At 36.7% G+C, this 13513-nt stretch overlaps 1 protein-coding gene across 1 annotated transcript; it reads right to left on the reverse strand.

Moving 5' to 3' along the window:
• Window positions 1-8083: 8083 nt before the first annotated feature.
• On the reverse strand, window positions 8084-12568 carry HAND1 (heart and neural crest derivatives expressed 1). Its single transcript, XM_077266400.1, has 2 exons — window positions 11784-12568; window positions 8084-8867 (listed from the first exon to the last, which is right to left on the reverse strand). The coding sequence occupies exons 1-2, from the start codon at window positions 12285-12287 to the stop codon at window positions 8766-8768; spliced, it is 606 nt and encodes a 201-aa protein (XP_077122515.1). The 5' UTR covers window positions 12288-12568; the 3' UTR covers window positions 8084-8765.
• Window positions 12569-13513: the final 945 nt, after the last annotated feature.

Consider the following 13513-nt stretch of genomic DNA (forward strand, 5'->3'; position numbering starts at 1 on the left):
CACCATTTATTTATCTATCTTTCTGTTTATCTAAAGCAGAATGAAATCAATAATCTATATCCATAGTTACTACCATGTGAAATTATACAAGCATAAATATGAATCTATCACGGAAAATCAAAATATAAATCATGTTGACAAAATAGACATAGCCACAGATATACAGTTAGGTCCATATATATTTGGACAGAGACAACATTTTTCTTATTTTGGTTATAGACATTACCACAATGAATTTTAAACAAAACAATTCAGATGCAGTTGAAGTTCAGACTTTCAGCTTTCATTTGATGGTATCCACATTAAAATTGGATGAAGGGTTTAGGAGTTTCAGCTACTTAACATGTGCCACCCTGTTTTTAAAGGGACCAAAAGTAATTGGACATATTCAATAATTTTAAATAAAATGTTCATTTCTAGTACTTGGTTGAAAACCCTTTGTTGGCAAGGACTGCCTGAAGTCTTGAACTCGTTGACATCACCAGACGCTGTGTTTCCTCCTTTTTGATGCTCTGCCAGGCCTTCACTGCGGTGGTTTTCAGTTGCTGTTTGTTTGTGGGCCTTTCTGTCTGACGTTTAGTCTTTAATAAGTGAAATCCATGCTCAATTGGGTTGAGATCAGGTGACTGACTTGGCCATTCAAGAATATTCCACTTCTTTGCTTTAATAGACTCCTGGGTTGCTTTGGCTTTATGTTTTGGGTCATTGTCCATCTGTAGTATGAAACGACGGCCAATCAGTTTTGCTGCATTTGGCTGGATCTGAGCACACAGTATGGCTCTGAATACCTCAGAATTCATTCGGCTGCTTCTGTCCTGTGTCACATCATCAATAAACACTATGTAGTGACCCAGTGCCACTGGCAGCCATGCATGCCCAAGCCATCACACTGCCCCTGCCGTGTTTTACAGATGATGTGGTATGCTTTGGATCATGAGCTGTACCACGCCTTCACCATACTTTACTCTTTCCATCATTCTGGTAGAGGTTGATCTTGGTTTCATCTGTCCAAAGAATGTTCTTCCAGAACTGTGCTGGCTTTTTTAGATGTTTTATAGCAAAGTCCAGTTTAGCCTTTTTATTCTTGATGCTTATGAGTGGCTGCACCGTGCAGTGAACCCTCTGTATTTACTTTCATGCAGTCTTCTCTTTATGGTAGATTTGGATATTGATACGCCGACCTCCTGGAGAGTGGTGGTCACTTGGTTGGCTGTTGTGAAGGGGTTTCTCTTCACCATGAAGATTATTCTGCGATCATCCACCACTGTTGTCTTTTGCATTGATGAGTTCACCAGTGCTTTCTTTCTTTCTCAGGATGTACCAAACTGTAGATTTTGCCACTCCTAATATTGTAGCAATTCCTCGGATGGGTTTTTTCTGTTTTCACAGCTTAAGGATGGCTTGTTTCACCTGAATGGAGAGCTCCTTGGACCGCATGTTTACTTCACAGCAAAACCTTCCAAATGCAAGCACCGCACCTCAAATCAACTCCAGGCCTTTTATCTGCTTAATTGAGAATGACATAACTGTCATGATCTCAATGGCAAGAGAACATAGCATAAGCATATATAGGAACTAGCTCTTGGAAGATGGGAACTGAGCTGACCATGAACTAAACCTAACGCACAACTAGCAGTGGCCGGGTAGCATGCCTACGTTGGTTCTAGATGCCCAGCCCAGCCGGAGGACTAAATAAAGCTAGCAGAGGAAAATATTAGTCCTAGCTCACCTCTAGAGAAATACCCCGAAAGGAGACAGAGGCCCCCCACATGTATTGGCGGTGAGTTGAGATGAAATAACAAACGTAGTATGAAAATAGGTTTAGCAAATTTGAGGTCCACTTACTACATAGCAGAAGACAGAAAGGACACTTTCATGGTCAGCTGAAAACCCTATCAAAAAACACCATCCAGAAATTACTTTAAAACTCTGGCATTAACTCATAACACCAGAGTGGCAATTCCCGTTCACAAGAGCTTTCCAAACACAGTAACGAAACTACAGCTGTGAACTGGAACAAAATGCAAAAACAAACATGGACAAGAGTCCAACTTATCTAGTAGTTGTCTAGGAGCAGGAACAAGCACAGAGAGGCTTCTGATAACATTGTTGACCGGCAAGCAACTAACAGAGCAGCAAGGTTATATAGCGACTCCCACATCTTGATGGGAACAGGTGAACAGAGAAGATGAAGACACCAGTTCAATTCCACCAGTAGCCACCGGGGGAGCCCAGAATCCAAATTCACAACAGTACCCCCCCCTCAAGGAGGGGGCACCGAACCCTCACCAGAACCACCAGGGCGATCAGGATGGGCCCTATGAAAGGCACGAACCAGATCGGAGGCATGAACATCAGATGCATTCACCCAAGAATTATCCTCCTGGCCGTATCCCTTCCACTTGACCAGATACTGGAGTCTCCGTCTGGAAACACGAGAGTCCAAAATTTTCTCCACAACGTACTCCAACTCACCCTCAACCAACACCGGAGCAGGAGGCTCAACGGAAGGCACAACCGGTACCTCATACCTGCGCAATAATGACCGATGAAAAACGTTATGAATAGAAAAGGATGCAGGGAGGTCCAAACGGAAGGAAACAGGGTTAAGAATCTCCAATATCTTATACGGGCCGATAAACCGAGGCTTAAACTTAGGAGAAGAGACCCTCATAGGGACAAAACGAGAAGACAACCACACCAAATCCCCAACAGAAAGCCGAGGACCAACACGACGGTGGCGGTTGGCAAAAAGCTGAGTCTTCTCCTGGGACAACCTCAAATTGTCCACCACCTGCCCCCAGATCTGATGCAATCTCTCCACCATAGCATCCACTCCAGGACAATCCGAAGATTCCACCTGACCAGAGGAAAATCGAGGATGAAACCCCGAATTACAGAAAAACGGGGACACCAAAGTGGCAGAGCTGGCCCGATTATTGAGAGCGAACTCCGCCAATGGCAAAAAAGCAACCCAATCATCCTGGTCAGCAGACACAAAACACCTCAGATATGTCTCCAGGGTCTGATTAATCCGCTCGGTCTGGCCATTCGTCTGAGGATGGAAAGCGGACGAAAAAGATAAATCTATGCCCATCCTAGCACAGAATGCCCGCCAAAATCTAGACACGAATTGGGTCCCTCTGTCAGAAACGATATTCTCAGGAATACCATGCAAACGAACAACATTTTGAAAAAACAGAGGAACCAACTCGGAAGAAGAAGGTAACTTGGGCAGAGGAACCAAATGGACCATCTTAGAAAAACGGTCACACACCACCCAGATGACAGACATCTTCTGAGAAACAGGCAGATCTGAAATAAAATCCATCGAGATGTGCGTCCAAGGCCTCTTAGGAATAGGCAAGGGCAACAATAATCCACTAGCCCGAGAACAACAAGGCTTGGCCCGAGCACAAACGTCACAAGACTGCACAAAGCCTCGCACATCTCGTGACAGGGAAGGCCACCAGAAGGACCTTGCCACCAAATCCCTGGTACCAAAAATGCCAGGATGACCTGCCAACGCAGAAGAATGAACCTCAGAGATGACTCTACTGGTCCAATCATCAGGAACAAACAGTTTATCAGGTGGGCAACGATCAGGTCTCTCCGCCTGAAACTCCTGCAAGGCCCGCCGCAGGTCTGGAGAAACGGCTGACAATACCACTCCATCCTTAAGGATACCTGTGGGCTCAGAGTTACCAGGCGAGTCAGGCTCAAAACTCCTAGAAAGGGCATCCGCCTTAACATTCTTAGAACCCGGTAGGTATGACACCACAAAATTAAACCGAGAGAAAAATAATGACCAGCGCGCCTGTCTAGGATTCAGGCGCCTGGCGGTCTCAAGATAAATCAAATTTTTGTGGTCAGTCAATACCACCACCTGATGTCTGGCCCCCTCAAGCCAATGGCGCCACTCCTCAAAAGCCCACTTCATGGCCAAAAGCTCCCGATTCCCAACATCATAATTCCGCTCAGCGGGCGAAAATTTACGGGAAAAGAAGGCACAAGGCCTCATCACGGAGCAGTCAGAACCTTTCTGCGACAACACTGCCCCAGCTCCGATCTCAGAAGCGTCGACCTCAACCTGAAAAGGCAGAGCAACATCAGGCTGACGCAACACAGGGGCAGAGGAAAAACGGCGCTTAAGCTCCCGAAAGGCCTCCACAGCATCAGGGGACCAATCAGCAACATCAGCACCCTTCTTAGTCAAATCGGACAATGGCTTAGCAATATCCGAAAAACCAGCAATAAATCGACGATAAAAGTTAGCAAAGCCCAAAAATTTCTGAAGACTCTTAAGAGAAGAGGGCTGCGTCCAATCACAAATAGCTTGAACCTTGACAGGATCCATTTCAATGGAAGAGGGGGGGGGGGGGGGGGGGAAAATTTCCCTTCAACACTTCTTTTTCTCCTGCTTCAGCCCAAACAATTAACACTTTGCTGGCCGGTCAAACTGTCATGATCTCAATGGCAAGAGAACATAGCATAAGCATATATAGGAACTAGCTCTTGGAAGATGGGAACTGAGCTGACCATGAACTAAACCTAACGCACAACTAGCAGTGGCCGGGTAGCATGCCTACGTTGGTTCTAGATGCCCAGCCCAGCCGGAGGACTAAATAAAGCTAGCAGAGGAAAATATTAGTCCTAGCTCACCTCTAGAGAAATACCCCGAAAGGAGACAGAGGCCCCCCACATGTATTGGCGGTGAGTTGAGATGAAATAACAAACGTAGTATGAAAATAGGTTTAGCAAATTTGAGGTCCACTTACTACATAGCAGAAGACAGAAAGGACACTTTCATGGTCAGCTGAAAACCCTATCAAAAAACACCATCCAGAAATTACTTTAAAACTCTGGCATTAACTCATAACACCAGAGTGGCAATTCCCGTTCACAAGAGCTTTCCAAACACAGTAACGAAACTACAGCTGTGAACTGGAACAAAATGCAAAAACAAACATGGACAAGAGTCCAACTTATCTAGTAGTTGTCTAGGAGCAGGAACAAGCACAGAGAGGCTTCTGATAACATTGTTGACCGGCAAGCAACTAACAGAGCAGCAAGGTTATATAGCGACTCCCACATCTTGATGGGAACAGGTGAACAGAGAAGATGAAGACACCAGTTCAATTCCACCAGTAGCCACCGGGGGAGCCCAGAATCCAAATTCACAACACATAACGAAGGGATTGCCCACACCTGTCCATGAAATAGCCTTGGAGTCAATTGTCCAATTACTTTTGGTCCCTTTAAAAACAGGGTGGCACATGTTAAGGAGCTGAAACTCCTAAACCCTTCATCCAATTTTAATGTGGATACCCTCAAATGAAAGCTGAAAGTCTGAACTTCAACTGCATCTGAATTGTTTTGTTTAGAATTCATTGCGGTAATGTCTATAACCAAAATTAGAAAAATGTTGTCTCTGTCCAAATATATATGGACCTAACTGTAGATATGCTTCTCAATGATACTCTTGGCCATCCTTGGATGAATATATCCCCCCTCTATCTGTCATCTTTCTTTATCTATCTATTATCTATCTATTATCTATCATCTATTTATCTATTATCTATCTATCTGTTATATATCTATCTATTATCTATTTATTGTCTATCTATCAATTATCTATCTATCTGTTATCTATCTATCTATCTATCTATCTATCTATCTATCTATCTATCTATCCATCCATTATCTATTTATTTTCTATCTATCCATTATCTATCTATTATCTATCTATCTATCTATCTATCTATCTCTATCTATCTATCTATCATCTATCTATTATCTATGTATCTATCTATCTATTATCTATCTATCTATTATCTATCTATCTATTATCTATCTATCTGTTATCTATCTATCTATCTATCTATCTATCTATCTATCTATCTATCTATCTATCATCTATTATCTATCTATCTATCTATCTATCTATCTATCATCTATTTATCTATTATCTATCTATCTGTTATATATCTATCTATTATCTATTTATTGTCTATCTATCTATCTGTTATCTATCTATCTATCATCTATCTATTATCTATCTATCTATCTATCTATCTATCTATCTATCTATCATCTATTTATCTATTATCTATCTATCAATATATCTATCTATTATCTATCTATCTATCTGCTAACTATCTATCTATCTAAAACAGAATAATTTAGGTAAATTGGATCTGTAGTTATATTCACTTTGAAATTATACCAAACGCATAAATCTAAATTCTATAATAGTAGATTTAGAAAACTATAATTATTGATATAACATATAAAAGTCAATAATGGAGCAGATATAGAAAATCTACTTCTAAAACAAAAACTTAGGAACGTATTTAAAGTGCATTTACACTGGCTAATAATTGGGAACGAGTGTTCCTAGGAGCGCTCTTTCTGTATTATCGGCCTGTCTGAACAGGCCACCAATAAGTTTGCTTAAAAATCATCGTTCTCAACAGCGCACCATCCTGTCCGAGCTGATTCTATACTCATCAGATGGGCACTTCTGTACAGACTCTAGTGGGTATGCATGGCCATTTTCTCTCCTAACAGCATTGTATCTTGGTAAAAAGTCTATTAGAACCCGTATGGATGTGCGTGGAGGCTGTGAAGTTCCACTATAGAAGAGATGGATGGATAGATAGATAGATAGATAGATAGATAGATAGATAGAAAACATAAGAGTAAGAGCAGCACTAAAAATTACAAGTTGGGTGCAGAGCCCCCCAGGCCAAGACCAAACCCTATGTAGAAATTCAAATATTGGAGGCAGCACACCATTCAAAATGAAAACAGGGGCTTCTGTTTAATAGCCGATCATGGCGACGTGTCGGTTCAAGAGTGAAAAAGGTTCGAAGGCTTTGCACTCACCATTCTAGTATTACTAGTGTCCTGTTCCAATGTGTAAATGATAGATATATATGAGGATAGATAGATAGATAATAGATAGCTAATACAAAGATGATAGATAGATGATAGATATATGGATAGATAGATAATAGATAGATGATAGATAGATAGTAGATAGATAGCTGATAGATAGATAATAGATAATAGTTAGATAATAGATACAGTAGATGATAGCTAGATAATAGATAGACAGATAGATAAATGATAGATAGATAATAGATAGATGGATAGATGATAGATAGATAATAGCTAGATGATAATAGATAGCTGATAGATAGATAGATAGATAGTTAGATAATAGATAGATAGATAGATAGATAGATAATAGCTAGATGATAGATAATAGATAGATGATAGATAGATAATAGATAGATAGTTAGATAATAGATAGATAGATAATAGATAAATAATAACTAGATGATAGATAATAGATAGATAGATAATAGATAGATAGATAGATAATAGATAGATATAGATAATAGATAGATAGATGATAAATAATAGATAATAAATGATAGATATGATGATAGATATGTAGATATGAGAAAAGTACATAGATACATGAGTGAGAAATGATGATAGACAAATAGATAATTGAGAACTAGATTATAGATAGATACTCTTGATAGTTTTACATAAATAATAATTATTAAGCCATGCTTGTTTTTTTTTACTGCCATATTTTTTTCCCAAAATTTCTTTCAAATAAAAAAAATATTTCAAGTCTAAATCTAAAGTAATCTTAAAAGAAAAAAAAAAGCCAGAAAGTGAAACTGAGTGATATATTTTTTCTTTGTTTTATGTTATGACCAACATAAACATTTTTTCTAGTGAGTGATGCAAACATGAGGTAGTACACATATTTTACAGTCAGGTCACACACATAGGTAGTTAAAGGCACTGAAAAATATTTTTTTTTATTATGTACAAAAAAAAAAGATAAAAAAAGAAGGAGTTTACTTATTACAAACATCCAGGCAGAGAAAAATGTATGGAAAAGCTTGGCCGCCACCACAGGAAATCAGCGCACCTAAAAATGATCAAAACTCTGTTTTTAATTTACAGATCGTTTTATGCCCCTGTGGCACAACCAGCATATTAACATCTAAAGATTTGGAGAGTGATGGGAGTATAAAATATGATTTTTTTAAAAAAAAAATGCTGACATTAAAAAAATGTATTTTGTCTGCAAATATAAATTAATAAAAATTGTATATTGTATAATCACAAAGAAAATAAAAATAATTGCAGTGTACTTTTTTTTTACAAACGCATTGTTTGTGATAAATTTATTTAAAAAATTCCATTGTGTTTTAATTCTTTTCAGTGTACCACTTTTTTGTGCTGTAAAATAAAATGCAAAAATGTGAGGATTTGCTGCTAAATGAAAAATGATGGGGGAAAAAAAAAGGACCTGTTTTGCATTGACGAAAAAATAAAAATAAAAAATAAATTAAGAATTAAAAAGAAAAGAAAAAAAAAATCCCTGAGTCGATTTAGCACATCTCTAATGGTCCAGCTTTATATATAGATTTTATATACATTTTCTAGCCCCTTTAGTCTTAATCTGTCTAGGGCAGTTTATAATTTTCAGTCTTCTCACGAAAACACATGGCAATCATTTGTGCACAATCCTGTCTTCAGAAAATCCTTTATAGTCCTTTTATTGTCCACAATATATATTTTTTTTTTTCATTAATTGCACATAAATACAGATGACTGTTCTTTAACTACCCAGCCTGAAGAAGAGTGCTCATCACATATATTCCTTTTCATTTTTTCATTTCTGATTTGTAGGACACAGTTACAGTGCATTCAGGATCCTTCTAGTGGATTTCCTATGGGTTTAATTCTAAGGCCCAGACCTGTTGTGGCCACCCCGTCCTTCCCTTTATTTTCTTCTCTCCTTGGGGTGCAGCACTCCAAACTCCTTCACTTTGCTGCGAAAGAGAAGAAAATACCAATTAATTTAGAATATAAATATTTATGTTAAATTGAATCAATACCAATTAATGTAGAATATAAATATTTATATAAAATGAATAAATTATATTAAATAAAATAATAATAAACATTATTTGAAATGTCCTCAACTGATAAATACAAAATAAAATACAATACAAAATTAAAAATTGTGCTGTATTTTATAATAATAAAAATAATAATAATATAAAAAATAAGGATACAGTTCAGTTTATATGCCACAATTTTGCTTTTTATTTAATATTAAACTTTCTAGTGGAGAAAAATGTATATTTTATTTCCAAGGGCCACTTGGGAGAAAGGATAAACATTCTTTGCTCAGCTGTTTTTCTAGGGTTAGCGTCATGTATCATGGGGATGGTAAATAAAGGCCAAATCATCTAAATTATTTGCAGCCTTGTGTATACTAGAATACAGCAACATTTGAGGATTATGTTTGGAGACCTCTTGAGAACCATTAATGTATTTTATGACTCTAGGACTTTCTCACTTTTTTTTTTCTTTTGAGATCTTGAGCAGAAAACATTGTTTACAGTGCTGAGTACAGAATTATAAAATGGTATTAGCCAATAATATCTGTAAAGCGCTGTGGAATTAATGGCGCTATGTAAATGAGTCAAATAAATAAAAAACAATGTCACATATTGTGCAGATATCACAAAAAGAGATGTAGAGAGACAGAGAGAGGAAATGATGAAAGAGAAAGAAAGGAATAAAGAAAGAGAGATAGGAAGGCATGAGAAAAGGTAAGAAAGAATGAGAAAAAGAAATAATATGAAAAGAAAGAATGAGAGAGAAAGAAGGAGAAAAAGAAGAGGAATGTAAGGAAGAAAAGGAAGAAAGAATGAGAAAAATAAATAATACGAAAATAAATAAACGATGAGAGAGAAAGAAGGAGAAAAAGAAGAGGAATGTAAGGAGAAAAAGAGAAATAATGAGAAAAATAAATAATACGAAAAGAAATAAAGAATGAGAGAGAAAGAAGGAGAAAAAAAAGAGGAATGTAAGGGGAAAAAGGAAGAAAGAATGTGAAAAATAATACGAAAAAAAATAAAGAATGAGAGATAAAAAGAAAAAGAATAATAATCTTTATTTTTATTATAATAATAATCTTTATTTTTATATAGCGGTAACATATTCCGCAGCGCTTTACAGTTTGCACACATTATCATCACTGTCCCTGATGGGGCTCACAATCTAAATTCCCCATATGTCTTTGGAATGTAAGGAGAAAAAGTAAGAAAGAATGAGAAAAATAAATAATATAACAAAAAAAGAAAGAAACAAAGAAAGAAAGAGAAAAAGAAAAAAATGACAATGTAAGAAGAAATATAAGAAAAAACTAAGAAGAGATGAGAAAAAGAAAGAAAAATTAAGAAGGAATGATAAATAAAGAATCTGAAAAAAGAATGAGAGAGAAAGAAAATGTAAGAAGAAATATGAGAAAGAGAAAAATAATCTAGGAATGAGAGGAGAAAGAGGAAGAAAGAATGAGAGAAATGAAGAATATGAAAAGAAATAATGAGAGAAAAGAATGAAAAAGAAAGAACAAAAGAAAGAAAGCAAGAAAGAATCAGAGAAATTAAGAATAGGAAAGAAATAAGGAAAGAGAAAGAAAGAAATAAAGTAAGAAGACATGAGAAAGGAAACAGTAAGATGAAATGAGTGAAAGAAAAAGTAAAAAGAAATGACAGAATGAAGAAAGAAAGATAGAAGGAAAGAGAATGAGAGGAAAAACAATAAAAAGGAATGAAAGTAGAAAAAGCAAGAAAGAATGAGAAAAAGAAAGAATATGAAAAGATATAAGGAATTCCTGAGAAAAAGAAAGAAAGACCTGCAATTTGTTATGATATACAATATTTATCACAAAGAAGGCCTTATGTGGTCAAGAGAAATTTTAGATAGAAAACACATAAATAATTTATATAGAAAAAGAGAAGGCAAGAGGAAAATATAGAGTAAAGAAGGAGTTCAGATTCATAGGAATATAGAAAATGCACAGATTGTAGATGGATCATAGATATATACATGATAATGCATATTTATGTTTTACTTAGAAGAATGTGTATATACAGTATGTATGAACATTTCAGATAAATGGTAAAATAGAAATGTTATATTATTATATTTATGCACACACACACACATATATATACACACACACATATATATATACACACACACATATATACACACACACATGTATATACACACATACATACATATATACACACACACACACACACATATATATATACACACATATATACACACACATATACATATACACACACATATATATACACACACATATACTGTATATATATATACACACACACATATATACACACATGTAAATACACACATACGTACATATATATACACACACACACATATATATATATACATATATACACACACATATACATATATACACACACACATATACACACACACATATATATATATATACACAGTCACATATATATACACACATATACATATACACGCACACACATACACACACATATATATACACACACAAACATACACACATATATATATACACATATATATATGCACACATTTAATACACACACATATATATATATACACACACACATATAATACACACATATATACACACACATATATGTACACACATATATATACACACACACATATATACATATACACACACATATAGTATATATATACACACACACACATATATAATACACATCTATCTAATCATAGTTAAATAGACATATAATATACTGTGCTTCTTGCTATTCCTTAGACCATATCTTTGCCCTCTTTTGCTTTCCTGGATCATCTCTGTGTGCACAGAACATGCCTGTGGAGGTACTTACAGCTTCTCGTTTCCGTTTACAGTCTCTATTATCCATTTTCTTCAGTTCGGCTTTGAACCCCTCTGTGCCCCCAGGTTCATTGTCCTTTGCCAGGACGTCCATCAGGTAGCCTATGTAGCTGGTGGCCAGCCTGAGGGTCTTTATTTTGGAGAGCTTGGTATCGGCTGGTACGTTGGGGATACATTCTCTGAGTTCTGCAAACGCACTGTTGATACTTTCTGTCCTTCTCCTTTCCTTTTTGGGGGGCACTCCTTTCCTCCTTGCCAGTCGACCCCCTAGAGCCTCCAGGCGGCTGCTGCTGCTGCCCTGGGCAGGACCCACAGTGCCATACTCAGGGCTATAGGGAGGTTGGGTGGCAAATTCTGAAGGGGACACTTCCCCTGGATTTAGGACCCATCCTTGGAAGAAAGGTCTATCCTGGTGGCATCTAGAGCCAGGGGTGAAGATGTAAGGTTCTGGCATCATGTGATGATGATGATGCTGGTAACTCCCAATGATGTTCATGGCAAAAAAAAAAGGTGCCCAGATCAGCAACCTCCAGCAAGTCTCTGTCCTCTTCTAGTGATCAGACTTTGTAGGAACTCCCCATAGACTCAAGATCCGAAAAGGCCCTCAAACTCCAAGAAGAACAAGAAGATCACAGCCAGTGAAGGAGCAGGCTATAGGTTCCAGCATCCAGCGGTATACTGGGGCTCACTTGCTAAGCCAACATATATGTTGAAGATTAGAGAGGCTCAGAAAAGGCTGAGATACAATAACAGATCTTATCCAGGCTCCAGCTCTGCACCTCTCCGCACATTAACCCTTCTGCCTCTCCTCGGGGTCTTTATAATCAGCTCAGGCCCTGATGTCAAAACCTTCAGGGAGCCAATAAGAAAGGGGTAGGAGGAGGAAAGAGGAAAGGGGGGTGCTGGGAGGATGCTCATTCACCTGGAGCCCCACTAGCCTGTGGGACACCCACCTAATAATGGCCTGTCCGACTCTAGGGGGTCACAGCTGATATTTAACAATTAAAGTCACAGCACTACAAGCCAGGGAGAATACACTTATATTTTCATTTCTATTTTTTATATATATTTTTTTATAGTTTTTTTTCTTCTTCTTGATTGTTTTTCTGCACTGTTTGTAGTCCTTTTTGGATTTTCATAGATATTTATTTTACATTCTTATATAATTCGATTGGAATCAGAGGTAAAACAAGTGAGTATTAGAAGATCAAAGAGCTTCATGGTCTGCAGCCTGTGAGCAGAGGACACAGCAGCCAGTACAGGGAGATGTCACTCAGTCCATTAGTCTCAGGATTACTACTGATATTTACTATATGATTTGATATTTATATTCTTTCTTAATAGCTACTACAATTTCTAATGTAATGTGTGCAGACGTAGCAGTTAATATAATATATGGTATATGTAATAGTTATACTATGTTATTAACATTTTTAAATGATTATACATATTTATATTATTATTATTATTATTATTATCATTATTAATACCATTACTACTGCAAAATATACATTATTATATTTATTGCTACTACTACAAAATTCACAGTGGAGACACTAATAATAATAATAATAATAATAATAATAATACTATAAGTAGAATATATATTGTAGAATATAGTGCATATATAATATATAACACCATATTTTATATCCTGTAGATAGGGAGAGATAGATAGATAGATAGATAGATAGATAGATAGATAGATAGATAGATAGATAG

This window comes from Ranitomeya variabilis, chromosome 5 (assembly GCF_051348905.1).
Source record: "Ranitomeya variabilis isolate aRanVar5 chromosome 5, aRanVar5.hap1, whole genome shotgun sequence".
Lineage (NCBI taxonomy): Eukaryota > Metazoa > Chordata > Amphibia > Anura > Dendrobatidae > Ranitomeya > Ranitomeya variabilis.

Bases quoted from the DNA above. Each gene is read 5' to 3' on its own strand.
- HAND1 (XM_077266400.1), bottom strand. From the start codon at position 12,287: ATGAACATCATTGGGAGTTACCAGCATCATCATCATCACATGATGCCA. The intron at 8,868-11,783 runs GTAAGTACCTCC...TCTCTTTCGCAG, and splicing joins GTAAACGGAAACGAGAAGCT to CAAAGTGAAGGAGTTTGGAG.